This window comes from Mesoplodon mirus (assembly GCF_964341445.2).
Source record: "Mesoplodon mirus genome assembly, chromosome: 2".
In the NCBI taxonomy this organism is placed as follows: Eukaryota; Metazoa; Chordata; class Mammalia; order Artiodactyla; family Ziphiidae; genus Mesoplodon; species Mesoplodon mirus.
In genome coordinates, this window is record NC_138977.1 from 40,192,239 (window position 1) to 40,218,447 (window position 26,209).

General features: G+C 37.9%; 1 protein-coding gene across 6 annotated transcripts in view; it reads left to right on the forward strand.

Annotated features, from left to right (window-relative positions):
- LIN54 (lin-54 DREAM MuvB core complex component) overlaps window positions 1-26,209 on the forward strand; it is a 74,635-nt gene that overhangs the window by 36,902 nt on the left and 11,524 nt on the right. For all 6 annotated transcript variants that reach the window (XM_082606232.1, XM_082606235.1, XM_082606231.1 and 3 more), the window contains exons 5-7: window positions 20,605-20,821; window positions 25,129-25,202; window positions 25,570-25,767. In XM_082606232.1, coding sequence (XP_082462358.1) covers window positions 20,605-20,821; window positions 25,129-25,202; window positions 25,570-25,767 — 489 coding nt within the window. The remainder of the gene's footprint in view (window positions 1-20,604; window positions 20,822-25,128; window positions 25,203-25,569; window positions 25,768-26,209) is intronic.

The following is a 26,209-nucleotide window of genomic DNA, read 5'->3' on the forward strand; positions in this document are numbered from 1 at the left end:
AAATCTTCCAGCTTACTAGTTACTTTTTCTTTTTCCTATCTGTTCTTTTTCTTTCTTTGTTTTAATATTTATTTGTTTATTTATAATTTATACATTTTTAATTTTTTTATTTTGGCTGTGCTGGGTCTTAGTTGCAGCATGCGGGATCTTTAGTTGTGGTACAAGGACTTGTTAGTTGCGATATGTGAGCTTTTTCGTTGCGGCATGCGCGATCTAATTCCCCGACCTCGGATGGAACCTCGGCCCCCTACATTGGGAGCGGGGAGTCCTACCCACTGGACCAGCAGTGAGGTGCCTCTTTTTCTTTAACTCTTTTTCTGCCTTATTTTGGGAGCAAATTGAGTATTTTTTATGATTCTACTTTACCTGCACTATTGGCATATTATACTTTAATTTTTTTTTTGGTTGCTCGAGTCAAATATAAATTTTTGACTTATCACAGTCTACCTTCAAATTTATATCCCTTTGTGTAGGGTAAGAACCTTATATAGAGTGCTCCCAATTCCTCCCTCCCATCCTTTGAGCTATCATTGTTAAACATTTTACTTTTACATGTTGTAAACTCCATAATAGATTTTACTGTTTTTGCTTTACACAAATTATCTTTTAAAATGATTAAAAATTAAGAAAATTAAGTAAAACAAATCTTGTGTTTATTTTCATTTGAACTGAATCCTACATATGCTTTCTTTATGTAGGCCCCGATCTCTGTCTGGTATCAAACTCCTCCCTAAAGAACTTTCTTTGATGTTTCTTTTAATGAAAATCTGCTTATAAGAAATTCTTTCAGCTTTTGTTTGCCTGAAGAAGTCTTATTTTGCCATTATTTTTGAAAGATATTTCTGCTGGGTAAAAGATTTTTGGTTGTCAGTTTTCCCCATACTTAAAAAATGTCACTTCATTGACTTCTAGATTGCATAATTTCTGCTGAGAAATAATGTTGTAATTTTTGTCTATTTTCTCCCTGTATATAATGTCTTTTTTTCCCTTTTCCTAGCTGCTGTCAAGATTTTCTCTTTATATTTGGATTTCTGTCGTTTGACTATTATGTGTCCAGATGTCTGTTTTGTTTTGTTTTTTTTGGGTTTTTTTTTTTAAATTTATTTATTTTTGGCTGTGTTGGGTCTTCGTTTCTGTGCGAGGGCTCTCTCCAGTTTTGGCAAGCGGGGGCCACTCTTCATCGCGGTGCGCAGGCCTCTCACTGTCGCGGCCTCCCCTGTTGTGGAGCACAGGCTCCAGACACGCAGGCTCAGCAGTTGTGGCTCACGGGCCCCGTTGCTCTGCGGCATGTGGGATCCCCCCAGACCAGGGCTCGAACCCGTGTCCCCTGCACTGGCAGGCAGACTCTCAACCACTGCGCCACCAGGGAAGCCCCCAGATGTCTGTTTTGTTGTTGTTCTTTTCTTTTTAAAATATATATTTGTCTTGATTTTAAAGCTTCTGAGACCTGCGATTTATTGTTTATTTTTGGAAAACTTTTGACCATATGTCTTCAAATCTTCTTCTGCCTCATTCTTTCTCTATTTTCATTCTAGAACTCCAGTTTCAAAAATGTTAGACTGAGATAGTTCCGTAGCTCTTAGATGCTCTGTTCTGCCCACTCCCCCCCACTCCTTTTTCTTTGTGTTTCAGCTTGGATAATTTCTGTTGACCTATCTTCAGATTAATTGATTCTTTCCTCAGTTGCGTGGAGTCTACGCAAGGCGTGAGGGACTTCTTCATCTCTGACCATTGTGTTTATTCTATTTCTAACATTTCCATTTGGCTCTTTTTTATACTTTCCATTTCTCTGCTGCAGTTCCCCTCTGTTCATTGCACGTTGTCTTCGTTTCCTTCTAGGTCTGTTAACATATTAATTGTATTTATCTTAAAGTCCTTATCTGATAGTTGCAACATCTAAGTTATCTTTAAGTCTGGCTTTCATTTTAGAATGGCCATCTGGGTTTTTTTTTTTTTTTTTAAAGCTTATAAATCTAGGGTGGGGAAACTATATTCTATGAAAGGTAGATAACTTAGCAAAAGGAGTGAAGCTGGGCTGTTGATTCATATCACATCTGATCAGAAAGACTTCAGGATAGTTAAACTTTTGGATAACTGAAGTTCAAAAATGGTAAAAGTCTGCAGAGCTTGGGTCCTGGAAAATTGGATTAAAGAATTGAGGGTTAGAAACCTCAAAACCCTTTCTTTCTCACTAATTTGGTCTTAGAGTAAGTAAAATGTCAGGCCTGTCACACTTTATGTAATGTTGATGGGTTCTTTTTTTTTCCTGACTATCTTTCTAATGAACATGAATACGTCTTCAAAATATACTACTCTTTTAAGAGTCTATGCAAATTATCCTGGACATCCTTGAATACACCTTATACATACTTCTTGTCAGTTTTTCTCTTCTACCCAGGGGCGTGCGCTTCTTTTTTGGCCTTATTTGGCAAACAGGTCTTTCCTGTTTGCCCTGCCTATGGTAAGTAATTGAATTATCACATAGCCACTTAGGATGCAGAATGTACTTAACTCCCAGGGGAGGAATTTCAGAGCATAAGCTATGTACAAATGGTTTAAGAAAAATTTCTTACTTCTCTGAAATCTATGACCAGTATAACTTATTGAACTCTTTCTACTTCTAGGTCTTTTAGCTTGGGTAGAATTCTATAAAGCTTCTTAATTAAATTCTAGATTCAACATTTTATTATAGTTGCTTCATCATTTATTTACCCATCCCTCTATCCATCTTTTTTTTTTTTTTTTTTGCGGTACGTGGGCCTCTCACTGTTGTGGCCTCTCCCATTGCGGAGCACAGGCTCTGGACGCACAGGCCTAGCGGCCATGGCTCATGGGCCTAGCCGCTCCACGGCATGTGGGGTCTTCCCGGACCGGGGCACGAACCCATGTCCCCTGCATCGGCAGGTGGACTCTCAACCACTGCGCCACCAGGGAAGTCCTATCCATCTTATTTTTAAAGTGCATTTCGAGTAAGTTGCACATGTTCAGTATACGTCTCCCCAAATATTCCATCAAGCATACCATTAACTAGAATTCACTACTTGTTTAGAGGGTTTTCTTTTTCCTTTTGAGGTAAAATTCACATATACTGAAATATGCAAATCTTAAATATTTGGATGTTTTCAGCTAAAATGCCTACATCTATGCAACAAAAAAAACCTCTGCTAAGATAAAGAACATTATTATCACCTCAAGAAGTTGACAATTAAAAAACATTTTTTCCTATTTCTGAATGTATTAGGGTAAACAGTGCACCTGTCATTTGATAGGTTTTGGTAAAAAGTCTTTATTACCTATTTCCTAGAAACTGAGAAACAAACAACTTCAGATTATTAATTCTTTTGCTTGTAGTTCAGAATTTCCCATTTTTTTCCCTAATAAATTGAAGGAGGATGTAAGTTTACAGATCATTAAAAATAATTTTTGATGCTAGAATACAATGTGATTTTTGTATAAAACTCAGAAGGATTTCCAGGTATTAATGTATATTATTACAATAAATATCCTTCTGTTCGTGTAAACTTATTTGTGAAAATAATGTTTTTCAGAATTTATATAAACACAGGAATAGAATTGTTGCTGAACTCTCTAGTGATGTGAAATACTCATTTATGGACACAGGAAGTAATCTTTTAAAATGAGTCTGATCATCTTATTGAAAGATGCATTTCAATAAAGTCTTTTTATATTGTAATAATCATAGTTTGTAATATATTTGTTGTTTTAAGTGTATACAATAATTCTATTATGAACTCAATCAAGACAAAATTATTTAACACTTAGAGCTTTACATAAATACATCTTTTTGTTTCAGAGAATTATGATAAAAGAATTTCAAGGATAAAAATGTTACACTAGAATAAAATTTTTAGAGGATATGGAATTCAAACACAAGTTCACAGAGGAAAAGGAATAATATAAATTTCTGACTGCTAAAGAGTTCTTTGTTTATATATTAAAAACTATAGTAGATACTCGTGAGTATCAAATCACTGTTGATTTGATTCCATTGAATGCATTTTAAAAAGTAATGTGACAGTTTTACTTTTTAAATGCTAATATTTATAATGGGCTAGAAATTACAATAAACTGAATGATGTTCTCAATCTCCCTGAAGGTTATCTCCACTCCAGCCAACTGGAAGGGAAAACACATGGAAAAGCACATGTTGGGAGGCTTTTATGGACCAGACCAGATGGATGTTGCATCATTCACTTCACTAGCTAAAGCTCAGTCTTGTAGGCTTACCTTACTACAAGGGAGCCTAGGAAATATAATCTGGCTATATGCCTAGGAAGCAGAAGAGAATATGGATTTTGGTTAGCAGTAAGCAGTCTGTAGTGTAATCATCCATATATAGTGTAGTAGTGCTATATTAACAAAGGTAGTTGACGTTAGTTAGGCAGGAAACTGGAAGCCTGAACAATAATGAAGATTTCCTCTTATAAAGAGTCACTCTTCCATTCTCCGTTTTTGAATGGCTATCAATATTTATTGAGGTCCATGTGTACTATGTGCTAAGGCTGTGGGAACTGTGGAAGAGCTTACAGTGGTTGGGCAGACAAAATTCAATGCATGTAAAACAATAATGAACAATGAAATAGATGCTAAGTTGTGTGGTATAGACACTAAAGAGAAAAGAAAAAGAGAAGTCCTGACGTTCCTTCATTCACCACTCAGCAATGCCTGCGCTGTGTTAGGGACTGTATTCTTTGGGGAAATAGAAGAGAGCAAAAGTAGACGTGTGGAACCTAAGGTCTACGGAGGTGTGGGAGGGAATGTGACAGAAATGAATTAAATGATATACAAAAATATAAAATTACAAAAGACATGTGATGGCATGAGATCCTATATAAGGGGATTCAACCACAGTTGGGATGATTAGAGAAGGCATCCCTGAGCTAAGGGCTTTTTATGGGTAGAATTAGAGTGGATGTCAGCCACAAAAGTGAAGGACTAGAGGTAATAATACATATGATGAACACGTGTGTACGTATGAGAGTACATACATACAGAGTACTAAGACAACTACTCTGATTAGAATTAGTAATCCTTTGCAGGGAATGGAGAACATAAAAAGATAGGGTTAGATTATGGATAATTTTCAAAAGCAAGCAAATTTAGACTTAATTTTGTCATTAAATGGAGACTCATGAAATGTTTCTAAGGCAACAGGAGATATAATAAAAGTATGAAAGTGAAGTTTGCAAAAAAATTACTTAGGCAGTGTTTGTGTGGTAGATTCAAGGCAGGTAGAGACGAATCATAAAGCTGATTTTGAATTTGATTGCAAATATCCAGGCAAGAAGTGACATGAGCAATGACAGTATTGGAAAGTTGAGAGTTAGAATAGTTTTGGGACAGAGGTTTCAGAAGTTGATAGCTTCTTCTTTTGCTGTGAAGCTCTTAAATGTTTGAGTTAGGGGATGGTCCAGTGAGTACAGTTTGAAGTGAAGGGAATCTTGTTTTCCTGATAAACTTTAACACAGGTTGTTGTAAGATTGATAAGAGTTAGAGTTGAGGTGACTGCAGGTTGTAGGTCCCATTGATTCTGTCGCCTGAATTATTTTGTACGTATGTAGCTTCTCATGTCAGCACCCATTAGCCAGGATAAAGGAGTAGAAGGAGTAAATGACTGAGAATTTACTTCTTTTCTATGTTATTATATTGGTTTTGTTTTTATGCTTTTATAATTGTGTTGTTTGAATACCTGTGGGGTCCTGTTGCCGTATTATTAACAGCTTTTTTACTGTAGAAATTTAAAATATATTTAAAAAGTTAGAATAGTAAAATTAACTCCCATGTACCCTTCATCCAACTTTGGAATTATCCACTTAATCTTGTTATCATCTTTAACTCTCTTCCCATTTTTTTTAAGTAAATCATGTCATTTTATCTGTAGATATTTCTTTATGTATATAAAACATAAGGACACTTTTTTTTTAACTTATCCACATTCGTTTAATGCCATTAAATACCTAGTTAATACACATTTCCCCAGTCATCTTAAATTTTTACAGTGTGTTTGAATTCGGGATTCAGATGTTTGTGAATGATTGATATTTCTCTTACTTTCTTCATTTTCCTTTTTTCCTCTTGCCTTTAAAAAAAACATCAAGGGGCTTCCCTGGTGGCGCAGTGGTTGAGAGTCCGCCTGCCGATGCAGGGGACACGGGTTCATGCCCGGTTCCAGGAAGATCCCACATGCCGCGGAGCGGCTAGGCCTGTGAGCCATAGCCGCTGAGCCTGCGCGTCTGGAGCCTGTGCTCCGCAACGGGAGAGGCCACAACAGTGAGAGGTCCACGTACCGCAAAAAAAAAAAAAAAAAAAAAAATTCAGGTTGTTTATATCCTGTAGTTTTTCATAGCCTGGAGTTTGCTGGTTGCATGCCTATGGTGCCATTTAGTTTTGAGAATTTTTGGAATAGAACTCAGATGTCTCCTACATCTTTAGATCTTAGCATGTGTTTTGCAGGTATTTTCTCCCAGTCTTTAGCTTGTCTTTTTATTCTTTTAACAGTGTCTTTTACAAAGCAGAAATTTTTACTTTTAATGAAGTTTGCCTTATCAACTTTGTCTTTCATGGACTGTACTTTTGGTATTGTATCTAAAAAGCCATCACCAAACCCAAGGTAACCTAATTTTTCTCCTGTTATCGTACAGGAGCTTTATAGTTTAGTTTTATAGTTTTAGGACCATGATCCATATGTAACAGATGTTAAGATTTGTGTTGAAATTCACTTTTTTGCATGTGGATGTCCTATTGTTCCAGCACCATTTGTTGAAAAGACTATCCTTTCTCCATGGAATTGCCTTTGCTCCTTAGAGATGAGTTGACTGTATTTGTGTGGGTCTACTTCTGTGCTCTCCTGTTTATCAATCATTTTTAGTCTTTGCCAAGCTGATTAAAAGATCTCATGTAGATTTGTATTTTTAAAAATTGTTCATATTTTTGTGTCTTCTGGACTCCTCTTCTGAACTCTGATGCCCTTTGGGTGGTTTGTCTTTTTTTTTGCTTGCTTGGCATATTAAGGAAAGTACTCCTTTGTTATCAATGTGGTTACAAACATTTTTCCCAGTTGGCTTTGTCTTTTTTTTCTTGCAGACATTCTGCACATTAAATTTGTCAAAATAGTGTCTTCAAGTATGAATTTTGAGTTTTTGAGCTATGCTTAGATAAGTCTTCCATACTCCAATATTTAAAAATACTTATCCATTAAAAAATCATTATTTGTTTTTATTTTATGTAATTATTTTACATATAATATTCTTTTACTACAAATTAAGTACAAGAACAGATAGACTTATTCTTGTTTTTTAAACTTCATGGAATGGTTCAATTAATATTAGCCTCTATCAGTTTAATCCTGACTGATTTTTATAACCCATCTTGCAAGGTGGGTATCTAATTTTTATATTGTGGTAAAATAATGCAACATAAAATTTACCATCTTTATGTACATTCAGTGTTCAGTGGTATTAAGTGCATTTGTATCATTGTGCAATCATCTCTACAGTCCATCTCCAGAGCTCTTTCCATCTTGGAAAACTGCAACTCTAAACCCATTCTTCGTTCTCCCTAGCCCTTGGCAGTCACTATTCTACTTTCTGTCTCTATGATTTTGGCTACTCTACTTCCTAAAACTGGGATCATACATTATTTGTCCTTTATTTGTGATTGGCTTATTTTACTTAGCGAATGTCCTCAAAGTTCACCAGTCAGAATTTCCTGCCTTTTTAAGGCTGAATAATATTCCATTGTATGTATATTCATTTGTGGATGGACACTTGGGTTGTTTCCGTATTTTAGCTTGTGTGAGTAATGTTGCTGTGAACATGGGTGTACAGATACCTCTTGGAGACCCTACTTTCAATTCTTTTGAATGTATACCCACAAGCTGAATTTCTGGATCATATGGTAATGCTATAATATTTAATTTTTTGAAGAACCACCATACTGTTTTCCACAATGGCTGTAATGTTTTACATTCCCATCAATAATGCACAAGAGTTCTAATTTCTTCATATCCTTGCCAACACTGTTTTTCTTTTTGTCTATTCTCCATTTATTTATTGAAACTGGACTTTGGGGGGCGGGGAAATAGCAGTATTTAAAATGCCCTGGTTCTTTTGTTACATCCAAAAAGCTCTGCTAAGATACTCAGTGAGAACATTTACGGATGAGATAAAGAGGGGCCTATGAAATCCTGAAATTGCAGGCTGAATTCTATATGCTTTTGTGCCTTTTCCTGGAGAAACTTCCATTGATTTAATTAGATTATGGGAAGTGGTGGGAAAGGGCAGAGCAGGAAAGAAAGAGGGGAGGGAAAGAGGCGCATACATGGTGGGAGAAGGCAGCGCTGTGAGGTTAGGTTAGGGAATTCGCATCCGGATGCTGCGGCCCCAGGTGCGCGCCCACCTGCAGGTCCTGGCGCCATGCGGTGCATTCCCGCCCGCCGACGCTGGAGGGCGCGCCCGCGCACAGCCCGCCCCGCGCGGACCCCGGAGACGCTCCAAGGGGCCGACAGGGGGCGCTGTATAAGGACGGAGGGAGCCCAACCCGGAGACTCCGAGCCCAGCCACCTTCCCGGTGGAGGGAGGCTCCTCGGCCCTGGGTCTGGTGGGCGGGGCCGGAGGGAGGTTTTCCCTGCGCACGGAGGGAAGACACCCCCCCTCTTCCAAATACTGAGGTCGCCTTTTGCTTTGGGAGCGCTGGAGGGAGCATTGCCCCGAGTCCAGTGACCTTTGCAAAATCGTCTCAGGTTGTCTCGAAGGCAGGTGTCTCTGGATTACACTCAGCTCTTCACTTCACTGTGTGACCTTGGACAAGGAATCCACCTCTCTGAACCTCAGTTCCCTCCACCCCTAAAATGGGGATAATGACCATGCCCAGATGGTACAGCCGGGGCAAGAATTAAATGAGACCCTGTGCCTGCAGGGCGCCCACGTAGCAGGGCACCCATGTAGCAGGACACCTGGTACATGGTAAATCCTCAAACTATTATCTATTATTAGTATTACTCTTATTACCTATCATTGTTACTACAGTATTACTACTATATGATTACTATTACTGTATTACTATATTATTGTATTTATACATTGGGCTGCAGTTTGGCCATTCTAGATATCTGTCTCAAAAGACCTGTTCTTTTGGTTAGAACACGTAGTTCTAAAGCTTTTAATCTTTTCCATTCTTAAAAGTTATCCAAGGGCCTAAAGTGTTTCTGTTTTTGTGCAATTCACTGCCGTGCCATTGAATTTCACCCCATTTAAATTGATCTGGCCAAAGTACCTCTGTGGGCAGAGCAATCAGATGAAGACTCCGGATTGCTGGCTTGAAAGACTCCTGCCGGCTTCTTGCAGGAAAGAGAAAGAAAAGCCAGCCTCTTCAAGGATAACCCCAAAGGCCATGTGGCCCAAAGGCCCCAGGCTGGGAGGCAGGCAGTCTGGGTTCCAATTCTGGTTCTGCCCGCGTGACTTCAGCAGGGTGCTCTGTCTCTGAATGTGTGCTCAGCTGGACACGAGGAGGTCAGTGGATTTGCTTCCTTTTGGTTCCTGCAGCTGTGATGACCTGGCTCCTGGTTCTCCCTTACCTATTAGAAGAGTCTGGTATTTGCATGGATGCGTGGGTCCGAGAAAGGAGAAACCAGCCGTTGCCAACCTCAAGGGGAGGACATGGATTCACAAAGTCCTCTGTTGGACTTAAGTTCAGCCACTGCCCACACATGACCTTGGCAAGTTACTCCTTATTCCTCCCCCAGGGGTCAGCATGTGGTGACATTCAGGGTAGGACACGTGTCCTTCAACCTTCACTTTCAGCTGGAGTCCAAGCCCGAAGCCCTGCAGAGAGAGAGGTGGCCAGAGGTGTCCATCAGCTGGAGCTCAGGGTCACCAGGGACCATGTTATGAAGGGAAAAGTGTCCGGCACTGATTGATCTCAGGCTTCTGTCGAAGCCAAGTCCACCTTCCTTTATGGAGCCCTTCTCCAGCTGAGCAAGGTCACAGCGCCCTCTGCAAGGACTCTGGATAACCTAAGACTGGGTTCCTGTCGAAGTCCATCCCTGATGGCCTAACCTCTGAGCCTCAGTTTCCTCCACTGGAAAATGAGGGTGTTGATTCTCCAAACTGATGGCACAAACATCACCCGTGGAGCACTCCCCCACCCTGCCCTCTCACTGTGCTCGGGTTTGGATGCTTCAGTCCTGGTGTTGCTTTCTTCTTCTCCCTAATCAGGAGAACTGATACATTCTGCCCACCATCAAACTGAAGGTCAGGAGTTTAAATTGTGAACCAAGCTCCAAGATAAATGTGTCTCTGCACCCCAATGTTCATAGCAGCACTATTTACAATAGCCAAGACAGAGAAGCAACCTAAGTGTCCATCAACAGATGAATGGATTAAAAAGATGTGGCACAGGGCTTCCCTGGTGGTGCAGTGGTTGAGAGTCCGCCTGCCGATGCAGAGGACGCGGGTTCGTGCCCCGGTCCGGGAAGATCCCACATGCCGTGGAGCGGCTGGTCCCGTGAGCCATGGCCGCTGAGCTTGCGCGTCTGGAGCCTGTGCTCCACAATGGGAGAGGCCACAACAGTGAGAGGCCCGCGTACCGGAAAAAAAAAAAAAAAGATGTGGCACATATATATATAGTGGAATACCACTCAGCCATAAAAAGGAACGAAACAGTGCCAGTTGCAGCAACTTGCGTGGACCTAGAGACTCTCACATTAACTGCAAGTCAGACAGAGAAAGACAAATACCATGTGATATCGCTTATATGTGGAATCTAAAAAAAAAAAGGTACAAATGAACTTATTTACAAATTAGAAATAGACTCACACACAGAAAACAAACATATGGTTACCAAAGGGGAAAGGAGGGGGAGGGATAAAGTAGGAGTTTGGAACTAACAGATACACACTACTATATATAAAATAGATAAACAACAAGGTCCTACTGTACTGCACAGGGAACTATATTCAATATCTTGTAATAACCTATAATGGAAAAGAATCTGAAAAAGAATCGATTCATATTATATTATATTGTAACTGAATTACTTTGCTGTACACCTAAAACTAACACATTTCAAATCAGCTATACTTCAATTTTTAAAAAAGGATACAACACTTTTTCTGATAGTAGCCATCCTAATGGATGTGAGGTGGTATATCATTGGAGTTTTCATTTGCATTTCACTAATGATTAGTGATGTTTGAGTATCTTTTCATGTATTTATTGGTCATTGTATATCTTCTTTGGAGAAATGTCTATTCAAATTCTTGGCCCATTTTTGAATTGATTTGTTTGAGTTCTAGAAGTTCCCTATATATTCTGGATCTTAATCCCTCATCAGATATATGATTTGCAAATTTCTCCTATTCTGTGAGTTACCATTTTACTCTGTTGACAGTATCTTTTGAGACCCCAAATTTAAAAATTTTTAGGAAGTCCAGTTTGTCTGTGTTTTCTTGCCTGTGCCTTTGGCATCATGTAATAAGTCATTGCCAAATCCGATATTGTGAAGCTTCTGCCCTGTGTTGTCTTCTAAGAGTTTTCTAGTTTTAGGTCTTACGTTTAGGTTATGGATCCCTTTTGAGTTGTTTTTTGTATATGATGTTGGGAAAGGCTCCAGCATCATTCTTTTGCATGTCGTTATCCAGTTTTCCCAGCACCATTTGTTAAGAGGACTGTCTTTTCCACGTTGAATGGTCTTGGCACCCTTGTTGAAAATCATTTGACCAGGTATGTACAGGTTTATTTCTGGACTCTATTCTGTTTTATTGGTTTATATATCTGGCTCTATGCCAGTATTGGCCTTATTTTTTAGGTTAGATCTTTGATCTATTTGGAATTTGTTACAAGGAATGAGTTACAGGGATCCATGGCTAATCCATACCATTTATTAAATAACTCATTCTCCATTGATGCCAGATTTCATCATGAACTTTTCCAATATATGGGTCATTTTATCTATTCCTTTGATCTTTAGCACTCTGTTCCTAGGCTAATCCCATATTTTTTTATTTACCCTATCTTGATAGTACATTTTAATCCTTAGTAGGGCTGGTTTCTGATTTCATTTTTGTTTGTTTGTTTTGGCCATGCTGCACGGCTTGCAGGATCTTCCTTCCCCCACCACAGATTGAACACGTGCCCCCTGCAGTGGAAGTGCGGAGTCCTAACCACTGGACCGCCAGGGAATTCCCTGTTTTCTGACTTTTGTAAGGCTGATGCCTTATAGAGCACATTGTCTAAACTTGCCGGATATGGTCATTTGACCCTTTCCTTGAATTCTTCCATAGATACTAACACATCACTTTAAAATTACTTATCTTTGTCACTATAACTCATGACTATGAATAAAACATAAGTTAAGTTAATATCCATGAAAAATTTGCAAATGAATACCTTAACCTATTTCATATTATTTCACCAGTCAGTAAATCAGTGTTGAAATTTCTGGTACCCATCTCAAGGTTTGACTCTGTCTTTAGTCACATATATTTATCTTTTCTCATTTTCTCATTTGTCTCTTTTAGCTTGAAAGCATTTTAAAACTTTCTAATTTGATTCTTGGTAGGTTTATTTATTTTAGCAACCTAAAGTTTGGGAATTAGGATAATATAAACATGGTTTTTCCGTGAAGTTAAGGTCTATAAACATTCTGTCACAAATTTTTTTTAAAAGCATATTAAGATGGAACCCTGTAAATTCCTGATTTCAAACTATATTGCAAAACTATAGTAATCAAAACAGTGTGGTATTGATATAAACAAAGATAAATTGATCAATGGAACAGAATAGAGAGCCCAGAGATAAACCCACACATATGTGACCAATTAATTTGCAACAAAGGAGCCAAGAATATACAGTGGGTGTTGGGAAGACCAGACAGCCGCATGCAAATAATGAAACTGAACCACTGTCTTATACCATACACAAAAATTAACTCAAAATGGATTAAAGACTTGAATGTAAGATCTGAAACTATAAAACTCCTAGAAGAAAATGTAGGAGGTAAGCTCCTTGACACATTGGTTTTGGCAGCAAAAATAAACAGGTGGGACTACATCAAACTAAGAAGTGTCTCTACAGCAAAGGAAACCATCAACAAAATGAAAAGGCAGCCTACAGAATGGGAGAAATTATTTGCAAATCATATATCTTATAAGGGGTTAAAATTCAAAACATATAAAGAACATATATGACTCAATTAAAAAACAAAGGATCTGATCCAAAAATGGGCAGAGGAACTGAATAGACATTTTTCCAAAGAAGACATACAAATGGCCAACAGGCACATGAAAAAGTGCTGAACATCACTAACCATCAGGAAAATGCAAATCAAAACCACAATGAGATATCATCTCACACCAGTTAGAATGACTGTTACCAAAAAGAGGAAGAAATAGCAAGTGTTGGCAAGGATGTGGAGAAAAGGGAACCCTGGTGCACTGTTGGTGGGAATGTAAATTGGTGTAGCCTCTATAAAAAACAGTGTAAAGGTTCTTAAAAAAACTAAAAATAGAACTATCATATCACCCAGCAATTTCACTCCTGGATATCTATCCAGAAAAAATGAAAATACTAATTTGAAAAGATACATGCACCCCAGTGTTCAAAGCTGCAATATTTACAGTAGTCAAGACATGGAAACAACCTAAGTGTCTATCTACAGATGAATGGATAAAGAAAATGTGATACACACAACACACAGACATGGACATATATACAGTGGAATATTATTCAGCCATAAGAAAGAATGAAGTCCTGACATTTGTGACAACATGGATGAACCTCAAGGGCATTATGCTAAGTGAAATAAGTCAGACAGAGAAAGAGACAAATACTGTGTGATCTCATTTATATATGGAATCCAAAAAAAAAAAAAACAAAAAAAACATAGATACAGAGAACAGATTGGTGGTTGCCAGAGGCAGGGTGTGTGGTCGAAAAGAGTGAAGGTGGTCAAAAGGTACAAACTTCCAGTCATAAGATAAATAAGTTCTGGGGATGTAATGTACAGCATGGTGACTATAGATAAGGTTGTATTATATATTTGGAAGTCGCTAAGAGAGTAGATCTTAAAAGTTCTCATCACAAGAAAAAAAATTATAATTATGTGCAGTGATGGATGTTAACTAAACTTATTGTGGTAATCAGTTTGCAATATATACATATATCAGGTCATAATGTTGTACACCTAAAACTAATACAATGTTATATGTCAACTATATTTCAATAAAAAAGAAAAACATCAGATCCTCTTATGAAATTATGCAAAAATGAGTGACCAGTTACTTAGCTCTAAAACCTAGTCTTAAGTCATATTCTATGTAGAAATGCATATGAATTGCAACTTTAAGAGATTTCACCAATATGACTTTCAAGGTGCAGGGTACTTAGGATTCATTGTATCTCTTCTACCATTCTTTAGCACAACTTCAGTGAAAAACTCTTTCCTGTCGGGTGTCATTACATGATACTTTCTCTTGCACCAATATATTACATTCTCATTTTTAAAAAAAGACAGAGAATCGTTCTCTCCCCAAAAAGCTATTGTTAAGTAAATTTGGGAAACACCCTATACCATACCCATCTAGGAGTTTTGTCATGCTTATTAGCATTTTAAAGACTCTAAGAATTCCCATAGCAAAGACCTTTGTCTAACTTTGTTTACCTCAGGATTTCATAATTAACAGAAGTAGGTTGTTTCATGTAATATCTGATCTTGAAGAACTTATGTTTAATGAAACAAACGCACTATAGTAAATGCTACCCAACCAGCATATGATTTTGTAGTAGGTTAAACAAATAACAACTTAATGTCTGTTCAGAACAGCAAAATTTGTGCAGGTGTCCTAAAGCAGTATGTGAATTTCATTTAGTGGTAATATTCTCTCCATACAAATAGAGACAAAATATAAAGAAGTGTTAGGTTGCTCGCCAGAATACACACAAGATTGAGACAAACTGGAACCAAAGCTCATATGTCCAAACAATGATGTCTAGGCTGTGTTTACAAACAGAACCAAATTTCAAAGTGTACTCCCCACCCCCCCCAAAAAAGCAAACATATTTATATGGAATCCCACAAATTCAGTGTTTGGATATTGGTTGAGCTGTCTGTCAATCTACAACTTCAGCAAATAGGAATCCTCTTTTACAGAACAGGAAAAGTGTTTTATTTTTCCCTTTTAAAAAAAAATTTAATTAAAAAAAATTTTAGGTAAATCTTCAATTAAGCAAGGACTTCTGGCATTTGCTAATTGGAAAATAATAAAGAAATTTATTCCTGTATATAATTATGACATAAATGTGTAAATAGAAATGGCTTAGGAAATAGTACAGATTTTTAAAAAAATCTTTCAAGTCCACGTTTTTCTGGACAATTACCAATACATGTTAAATGTAGCTACTTTGAATTTAAATTAAGATATTTGCTTTTTAACCCAGCTGTCAAGGGTGTAAATCAGGAAATAGCAATAACTGAAGATTTCTCTTGAGTGTACATGAACTGTTTTTCTGGTAATGTGGTATGTTCAGAGAGACATTCACATGGAGTTTCTCAGGCTACTTCAAGTAAGGTACCAACTTCTGAATTCTCAAAGCAGTTAAGTGTAGTATTCAAATGCTTTTGTCTTTTACAAAGTTGGTAGCTTTTATATGTTACTTAGTATTTTAGGTGTTAAAAAAAATGCATTGTAATCAGTGGTTGCCAAGAGTTAGGGTTATAATTATAAAGGGAAGTGCAAGAGAGTTTCTTTGTGGTGATGGAACAATTTTGTATCTTGATGGTGATGTAGGTTACATGAATTTATACAGTCTTTAGTGTACAACCAAAAAAAGTCTGTATAAAAACTGGTAAAATCTGAATAAGGTCTGTTGTGTGGTTTAGTTAACAGTATTATACCAAATGTCAATTTACTGTTTTTGATAATGTCTTATGGTTATGTGAGATGTTTTTCTTTTGGGGAAAGTGTACATGGGAACATTGTATTAGTTTTGCAACTTCTTGTGAAATCTACAATTATTTTAAAATTAAAAAGTTTTAAAAAATGTTATTTATACTTCTATTCAGTATACTAACCGATTAAAAAAATATTTTCATGTTTCTTAGAGCCAGATGTATAACTTTAGTTTTTAACAGAGTTCTTGTGGACTAAATGCTATTTACTTTTATTCAGTCATTTAGTAACTGTTCATTAACTGTCTACAGTAGGAGACATTACAGTGTCTTAAGAAAATGGGCTTTGGAATTGACTCTGGTTCAAATCCAGACTCTGCTACTTTTAGCTGTGTGAACTTGGGGAAGTTACTAAATCTCTCTGAGCTTCAGTTTCCCCATCTATAATGGGCATAATGATAATGATACACACTTATTGAGCATTATAATATGTGATGAGTTATTATTTGCACCTTATATAATTTAACTCATTTAATCCTTATAACAATCCTATGAGAAAGGTGCCATTTTAACATCTTCAAATGAGGAAACTTAGGCACAGAGAAGCTAAGTTATTTGCACAAGGTCACTCAACTGGGAAATGCTGGAACCTAGATTAAAACTCAGCTGGATTTTCTGTTTTTGCTATACAGAACTAGTTTGTTGACGACCAACTGTCCCACCAAGAACATCTAAAAAGAAAAATAAAATGTATTTAATTAAAAAATTTGTTTGAAGGTTTTTGAGACTTACCAGGGGAGCCAGGACATTATAGGCCACCATCCTGAAGTCACGGGAAGCCTAGAGAAGTTGCCTGGTGTTCAGTGTGACCCTTCCCCTTAGGGCATTTGCTGATTTGTAAGTTGTGGCTGAGAGACTAAGATGAGCAGAAAGTGGTCCCAGAAAGTTGGGGAGCTGAGCAGACCTGTCAGTCTTATAGACCTTGTAGACAAAACTTTGGGTTCAGGCTCCAACAAGGAGGAAGCCTGGTAGATACTGGAGTCCTGGTTGGGGGAGGAGTGAACCAGAAATGGACAAGGCCTCCCAAAGATTGAAGCTCAGTTTCTAATCAGCTCAGTTTGTCATTGGTTTAGGGTAATCTGCCCCTACTCTTTTTTTTTTTTTTTTTTTTTTTTTTTTTGCGGTACGCGGGCCTCTCACTGTTGTGGCCTCTCCCGTTGCGGAGCACAGGCTCCGGACGTGCAGGCTCAGCGGCCATGGCTCATGGGCCCAGCCACTCTGTGGCATGTGGGATCTTCCCGGACCGGGGCACCAACCCGTGTCCCCTGCATTGGCAGGTGGACTCTCAACCACTGCGCCACCAGGGAAGCCCTGCCCCTACTCTTAACTGCCTGCCAGAAGCTGAAGTGAATGCTTTCTGGAGAAATATAAAATCACTCTAAGCCTCAAATTATTTACTTAATTTTCCACAAACGAAGTCTGGCACTTAGTCAAAAATCATTAGGCATATCAGGCAACCAGGCCAAATTATTCAAAACAGAGAGGTATAGGTAGTGGAGTTATCAGATTTGCTTTTTAAATAACTAAGATTAATATATTCAGAAATTTATTTAACAAGATGAAGAACTTCAGCAGAGAATTAGAAACTATAAAAAGGAATCAGATGAATATTTTCAAACTGAAAACTGAGATTAAGAATTCAGTAGATGAGGGCCTCCCTGGTGGCGCAGTGGTTGAGAGTCCGCCTGCCGATGCAGGGGATACGGGTTCATGCCCCGGTCCGGGAGGATCCCATATGCCGCGGAGCGGCTGGGCCCGTGAGCCATGGCTGCTGAGCCTGCGCATCCGGAGCCTGTGCTCCGCAACGGGAGAGGCCACAACAGTGGGAGGCCCGCATACCGCAAAAAAAAAAAAAAAAAAAAGAATTCAGTAGATGACTTTATCAAGCAAAAGAGAGATTATAAAAAAGGATTAGACATTTTTTGAGAACCAAAGTGTAGAGAATTTCTCATTAGCGGACCTGCACTTAAGGAAATCCTAAAGTGAGTTCTTTAGGCAGAAGGAAAATGATCCCAAGTGGAAGCACAGAAAGGGTATAGAAAGGACAGAAAGGGTCAATTTGTGGGTATATCTAAATGAATGTCTTATAGAGTTTAAATTATATGGAGAATTAAAGAATACTTAATGGTAGCACAAAGATGGGGCAAGAATAAATGATGTTAACGTTCTATGGTTCTTTTGTTGTCTTGGTGATATGTAAAGTACTAATTTAATTCCTACATTGAACACTGTAATCTCTAGGGCAACTACTATAAGAATAGTAACATAATGTATAAATAACAAGCTACCACAGGGGAAGTGAAATAATGAAACATTTAACACTAAAGCAGGCAAAAAAGGAGAGAAAAAGGAACAGAAGAGGACAGGTGGTTCAAATAGGAAACAGTCCAACGGTAGAGTTAAATCCTAATAGTTAATTAACTATGTTAGACGTAAATAGGCGTATACTGATAAAAAATATAGTCAGATCTGGTTTTGTTCTAAAAGAGCCCTGGCGGTCCAGTGGTTAAGACTTTGCCTTCCAATGCCGGGAGTGTGGGTTCGCTCCCTGGTCAGGGAGCTAAGATCCCACATGCCTGGCAGCCAAAAAACCAAAACACAAAACAGAAGCAATATTGTAACAAATTCAATAAAGACTTTTTTAAAAAAAGGTTCACATCAGAAAAAGAATCTTTAAAAGAGCCAGTTATTTACAGCTTGTAAGAGTTGTAGCTTGAAGTTTAGGATACAGAAAAGTTGAGGGAATTCCCTGGCGGTCCAGTGGTTAGGGCTCTGCTCTTTCACTGCTGTGGCTTGGGTTGGATCCCTGGTTGGGGAACTAAGATCCCGCAAGCCGCACAGCATGGCCAAAAAAAAAAAAAAAGACAAAAAAGAAAAGTTGAACGTAGAGTTGGAAAAAAGGGTATACTGTGCAAACTTAACTAAACCATCCCTGGTACTTGTGCCATGCTGTACCTAGCTCATAATTTGGTTGCTAGATTTAAATCAGATAATCTTAGAGTTTTCAAAAGCAGTGTCCTCTGTATGTGTTAGGTACCCAGTAAATTTAACTATTACGTCTGAGGCATCTTGTTTCTTTTTTTTAAACATATTTTTTTTCTTTTTTTTATTAAAGAAAATTTTCAACTGAAGTATAGTTGATTTATAATGCTAGTTTCAAGTGTACAGCAAAGTGAGTCAGTTATATATATATATTCTTTTTCAGATCCTTCTCCATTATAGGTTATTATAAGATATTGAATATAGTTCTCTGTGCTATACAGTAGGTCTTTGTTGTTTATTTTATATATAGTAGTGTGTATCTGTTAATCCCAAACTCCTAGTTTATCCACCCCCCTTCCCCTACCTTGTTTCTTAAAATAGTATTCTTTTTTCATTTTGAGTCAGTAGAACAAGGACAATGTCTCTTGTACCATTGTACACATGTGACTCATGGGTAGCTTGATTTTTCAGTAGCTTCCATATGTACACATTTTATCCCTTTTCTTAAGTTTTATGTTTTCATTTAACTCACCACCACAGCTGGTATCTCTTATCTTTATTTTAAATCTACTCTGTGGTGCCTCTGCCTACTGATAATGTGTGAGTTATTTTATGCTGAAGTAACCTACTTTGAGTATTATCTGTAGAGTTTCCAAACTAATGACATTCTTCCTTTTTTCCCCTGTACTTTTATGAAAATGTTCAAATTCTTCAAAATTATTCTTTTATAAATTATCATCCATATAGTGAATATAGATTTCCTCAGTCATGTCACCTGTCTTTTGGCATGAGGGCTTTTTGAAGAATAGGTAGTGGTGTAATTATTTATAAAATAATACCATAGAACTAATTAGAGAATCTTGTCTGGATCTTTGCTTTGTATGACAGTCTGTCGTACATTGGTTAAACATCAATTGGAGACATCTTAAAAGGCTTTTGTTCTGTTCTGCTTTTGATGTTTCATTTAGCTTTTTGGGAAGTCACATTGCTTTTTGTTGGACTGAAAGAAAGGATTAAAAATGATTACAATGATTATATTGAGTCAGATCCGAATTAGATCTGAATCCAAAATTAGTTTCCCTAGACAACCAAAATAGTGGTAATTTTGGATTGAATTTGGCCTTCTCCCCATAGGTTAGTGGGTACATTTGTATCTGTGGAATATTATAAGCCTTTCAGAATTGGCTAGACTTAATGAGGGCTTTTCTTTGGGGTTTCTTTCTCTTTTAGGACATGTGAAAATGAAATTTGCCGTAGTTAATTTGGTGGATAGCAGTAAAACCAAATATCTGTGTCCTTTCTTTCTGAATATGAGGCTTAATACTGAAAGTTTTTAAATAACCTTTTTCTTATAAATTTTAACTGATGTTAACAAAATTGTGTGAGTTCTTGCAATTTAAGTAATAGTTTCTTCATAGCAAGTCATCTGACCTGGACTGTCAAGGAAGTTAACTACTAGGGATGGTAGAACTCATTAATTTTGGTTTCACTCCTGTATTTATTACTATTCATTTCTCTTTGAACAGGTTGTTCCTTTCAACAGCTTTTGATGAAATTCAGGAACATACTTTTTTACTTGAGCGATTGTCATGAGTAAAAATGAAGTAGGAAAATAAAATCGCAGATTAATGAGAGCCATGTTGTATTGTTCACTAGGCAGTGAAATCAGCTGTGCAGACCATCACTGTTGGAGGAGTGAGCACATCACAATTTAAGACAATTATTCCTCTGGCAACTGCTCCCAATGTCCAGCAGATTCAAGTGCCTGGAAGCAAGTTTCATTATGTCCGACTTGTTACTGCCACAACAGCCAGTAGCTCAACCCAGCCAGTTAGTCAGAATCCCAGTACAAACACTCAGCCTCTTCAGCAAGGTTAGTAACCATTTTTTTAAAAACAATAATTAATGCTTTGAACATTATATAGAAATTGGTCCTTTTCTTGCTGAAATCCTGATTAAGTATGGCATTTCAGCTGAGTATGAATCAGCAGCTGTTGCAGAAGGCAGTGAAATAGAATCCCAGTTGTATATAACTATAGTATTTTGTTCTGCTAGAAACTGATACACAGTGTGCTGTAATACCAGATAATCATACTTAGTCATCAGTTTGTGGGTAGCCATTTTATTGCTGGTTTCAAAGCCTGCATTATGCCAGTGGGATAGTTTAAATGGAACCAAATTATTTATCTTATTTTCTAAACTACAAAGCCATCTAAACTACACAGGGTTTGGGGGTCAGTTGAAATGACCAGTAGACAAGGTATAAATGATAAGTATGAACTTTCATCCTTTACTTATTTTGAATCTGTAATTGCTAATGAAAATCAGTTAAAATGTTGTTATTTTACTCATTGGTATTTTTCCTGAAAAGTATTCCTGTTTGTAGTCCTACTTAGTTTGTGTTTAATCCTTCCAGCCACCTGATATACATACACAGACTCAAACACATAACCTTTCTCCATATTTATCTACTTGTTAAAAAATTGAAACTGTGAAAGGATGAGGACAGTTTATATTTGGGGCCTAATTTTTTTCCTTGGAAGACTACTGCATATTCTGTCAATGTCAAAATGACATGACAAGTGAATGATCTATTGTTTGCTGGATGTAAATAGATGAATTAAAGACCATTTGTTTGCGCCTTCAGTTTTATTAAGGGATCAGAGGGTTAGAGCTGTCCATTGCTGATAGCTAGTTCATCTAAGGGAAAGTGGAAGAAAAATCTTGGATTTTAAATTACTGATGGGAGAAAATGGAGGGGGCATGAGGGAAACAGTATTTTAGTGTGTATTCTATTAAAATTAGACATAATTATATAAAATAGTAATTATATTTTCTATTCCCTCTTTAAACTGATTTTGAAAGGAAATCTTTTATTACAGTGTTCTTAATGAGAGGAAAAATGAAATTTGCATGTACTGCTGACTAAGGAAGTCAATTGTATATTCTCTCATTACTTAGCAAGTGCTACTAAGTGCTACAAGTCCAATTTTCTTATATATCATAATGATATAAAGCAGTCATTAGATATAGTTGGTTATATTTTATGTTTGTGTGTATACACATATGCTGAGTATCCACTTCCAGCATAACGTTAGCACTGATTTGCTCATTATCAAGAATAAGCATTTGGTATGAGTAGAAGAGGAAACTGAAGATCCAGGAAGAGTGGAGGAATGGGTTGGACATTTCATAATTCTAGTGTATTTACCATTTCCTTCTTTTCCAACCTTATGTCTGTCTTTCTGCTTCTCTCTACTTCGCTGTTCTCTTTGCCTCCTAGCAATCCCTCACCCCCCTCCTGCTTCCCTGCTGCTTCCTTTTTTGATTTCCTTCACTTTCCCTCTCTGTTCTCCCCTCTGTCTCTCTGGCTTCTTCACCTCTCTCTGTATATTCCCTCTTCCCACCTACTCACATACATATAACACCCATGCTATTTCCCTCATATCCACCCATATTTCCCTATTTTTGTCTTGCTGTCCTTTCCCATAAAAGATCTGGGTATATGTAAAATATATTATTTCACAGGAATAACGAGTTAAATTTACAATTTTCATTAGAGATACACTGAATAGTTACTGTAGTTCATAAAACATATTGATGTGTTTTTCTAAAGGCTTAATTCCCTATGAGGGATTTACTTAAATGCCAAAGGGAATTGGGCTCATCTTGTACATTTTCCCATCAAAGCATACAAACACCAGTATTCAAATGTTCCACCATATTAATTGCTGGCTGGATGGCAGGTAGCACAGTAGAAGGACCCAGAAGATTGCTTGGTTAATCTCTTTAGAATATAATCTACAGTCTTGGTTAGGGAGGAAATCAATTTAAGAAATTAAAAACCCTCAAACACTTGCAGGTATGGTTTCTAAACCATATGCGATCACCACCACTGATCATACGCTCCTTCTGGAGGTCTCCGACCTTCCCACCTTCCCCCTCCTCCCTAGTTTGTCACCTTGCTGCAAGGGCCTGCTCCCTTTTAGATCAGAGTATTCTCTCTCTAATGTTCTTCCAGGGCTCTCAACTTCTCGTCTTCAGCCATCAACCCTTCCATCCCCACCAAAAGTAAAAAAAATTTGTTAACATTGTTAACAGCCTTTCTATCCAAGGAAATCTGTTCTTTTTCTTTTATTGTTCAGAACAGTTTGTTTGATTCAGTGTTCACAGCAGTTTAGATCCCGTTATCTCAACCTCTCTCTTTCATAGCGGGCTCTAGGCCTTTTGCATAAATAAGACCCGAAGGGATGTCCTTTCAGTCTTCTTAAATCCCTCCTTTAGACTGAGGAAGTGGCAGTCGGCAGTATTAGAAATGGTACATATTTTGATCCAAACATACAGGCCTAGTACCAACCTCTTTCCTGAACTTCATCACTGTATTTCTCCATGTCAGGTTTCATCTTCCCTCTAGATCAGCTCATCCTTGAATTTTTAATTCTAATAGCTGTCATTTTCCCATTCACTTGAAAGCTCCATGATAACCGATTTTTTTCCCTTGTACCTACAGTTCCTGCCATCCTTTCACCTCCACCCTGTCTCTTGCAGCTGTTCTCTCCTTTCTATTCCCAGTGCCATCACCCCAGATTAGACTCTCATGTTTTGTACTCTTCTAACTTTCTTTGTCTCTTGCAGCTCTGTTCTATCTTACATACTGCTGCCGCGTACAGTTTCTTTTTGTGCCATTCCAGTAATGTTTCTGAACATCACAGTCCTCAGAAACTTCTCATTGCCTGCTGAATTAATAATACAGATTAAATATACAGATCTCTACCCTTACATTCAAGGCCTTCAACAAAACAGCCACAGTCTGCCTTTTTTTTTTTTGGCCAGTGCTTGCCTGCTTTAACCCTAGGTTCCAGCCAAACCGGTCTGTCCCGTAGCACTTTGTGAAGTGCCCAGCGTCAAGCCTCCACTTCTCTTGCTCTGCCTCTGTGTGGACTGCCCTCCTCCAGTCTGTGTGCCCGCTCTGCAGCCTGACCATTGGTCAGGACTGTCTCAGACACTGTCCTCTACGCAGCTTTCCCCGTTCCCAGCCCCTGCCAGTCAGATGTATGTTCTGTCTCCTTTGGTCTCCCACAGTGCTTTCTCTTTTTTTTTTTTTTAACAATATTTATTTTATTTGGGTACTCGTCTAATCTGCTCTACTTGAATATAATCTCTTTGAGCAGGTGTCTTGTACTATAGTTTCCCTGGAACACTGTCTACAGTGACATTTATGTAGCAGTAATGTTTGTAATAACAACAAGAACAATAACAATAATGGGAACTAGGGCTTCCCTGGTGGCGCAGTGGTTGAGAGTCCGCCTGCCGATGCAGGGGATGCGGGTTCGTGCCCCGGTCCGGGAAGATCCCACATACAGCAGAGCAGCTGGGCCCATGAGCCATGGCCGCTGAGCCTGCGCATCCGGAGCCTGTGCTCCGCAATGGGAGAAGCCACAACAGTGAGAGGCCCGCGTACAGCAAAAAAAACAAAACAAAACAATAATGGGAACTAACATTTATTGAGCACTTACTATCTGTTGAGCACTGTTGTAGCAAATTTCCATGAATTAACATATTTATTTCTCTTACCCTGTAAGGGAGATACTGTCCCTATATTGCAGATGGGGATACAGGCGTAGTTAGAAAGCAGCAGAATTGGGATTTGAGCCCCCAGGGTCTTATGACTTAGGAGACTACATTCTTTTTTTTTTTTTTATTGAAGTATAGTTGAATTAAGGAGACTATATTCTTAACCTTGCTGCTATGCTGCCTTTTAGTAGTACTCTGTAAATAATGAATTGTACACAGAATTAGAAATAGTATAGAACAGCATTGTTACCCAAGTTCCTGAATGGCAGTTTTTAATTTATGCATCATTTCATCTCACTGGATTTAGTAGTGAATATATAAAGCGTCTGAATACAGATTGAAGTATTTTCGGTAGAATATCTTAAACGACAGACATTCTCTCATAAAATGGATAGACTATAGCTACCTTAGATATAAGTTCCCTAGTTAGATGGGTTAAAGAATTTTGAAAGTAACTGTCTTGATTAAAGATTCCTCCAAATAGGAAACCAGTAGAATTCTTTAAGTTATCTCATGAGGATATCGTGAGAGAACTAAGTATCTTAAATGTGTTACATACTATTTTCTGTAAACAAACTGTCCTTTTCCTCCCTCCTTTTTACAAAGCAAAGCCAGTGGTCGTTAATACCACCCCAGTGCGGATGTCAGTGCCACTTGTCTCAGCGCAGACTGTCAAACAAGTGAGTATCACATCACTTCTTCTCTCAGTCTCTCCCAAACAGACAATTTACTTTTAAAATTGAAAGTTAAGATTTACGTTTAAGAGATTTATTTATTTACTTATTTTTATTGAAGTATAGTTGATGGACAATATTGTATAAGTTACAGGTGTACAGTATAGTGATTAACAATTTTTAAAGTTTTTACTCCATTTATAACCACTGTAAAATATTGGTTATATTCCCTGTGTTGTACAATATATCCTTGTAGCTTATTTATACATAATAGTTTGGACCTCTTAATCCCCTAAGTTTAAGAGATTTATACTGAATTGAGAAACTGTGAAATTTATTTTCGTGGTCATTGACATACTTCCTTTCTTTTTAGGTTGTTCCGAAACCAATCAATCCAACTTCCCAAATAGTCACCACCAGCCAGCCACAGCAGCGGCTTATCATGCCTGCCACCCCACTGCCACAAATCCAGCCAAACCTCACGAACCTGCCACCAGGCACTGTGCTGGCACCGGCCCCGGGAACAGGGAATGTAGGCTATGCGGTGCTTCCTGCTCAGTATGTGACTCAGGTATGGGCAAAAAATTAAGTCATTGCATTTCAAAAAGTTTAATTGGGTCTAAGATGTCTAGCATTATCACTTTCTAAAACTACTCAAAAACATCTAACTCAGTGTTTATACTGTTTCCAAAACCTTGAATTGTTAATGAAAACTTCTGAGTTTATTTTTGTATATCTTTAGTATTTAGAAATATACAGCACAAGTCAAGTATACAAGTCAGGCAATTTGGAGCTGAGAACAGTTTGGTAGGAGGGCAAGATCATGTAGATATGAGAGAAAATACGTTGAGTTAAAATCAGCGGAGTCCCAATGAGTTTAGAAAGCACTGTGACTGTAATGAAGCTCCTCCTCACATTATGAATATGATGCCGCACACCTGTTCTTGGAAAATAGACTGTGAGATGCACTTCCAGGTGACATGTCGGTAGTGATCTGTCCAGATCTGGTCTTC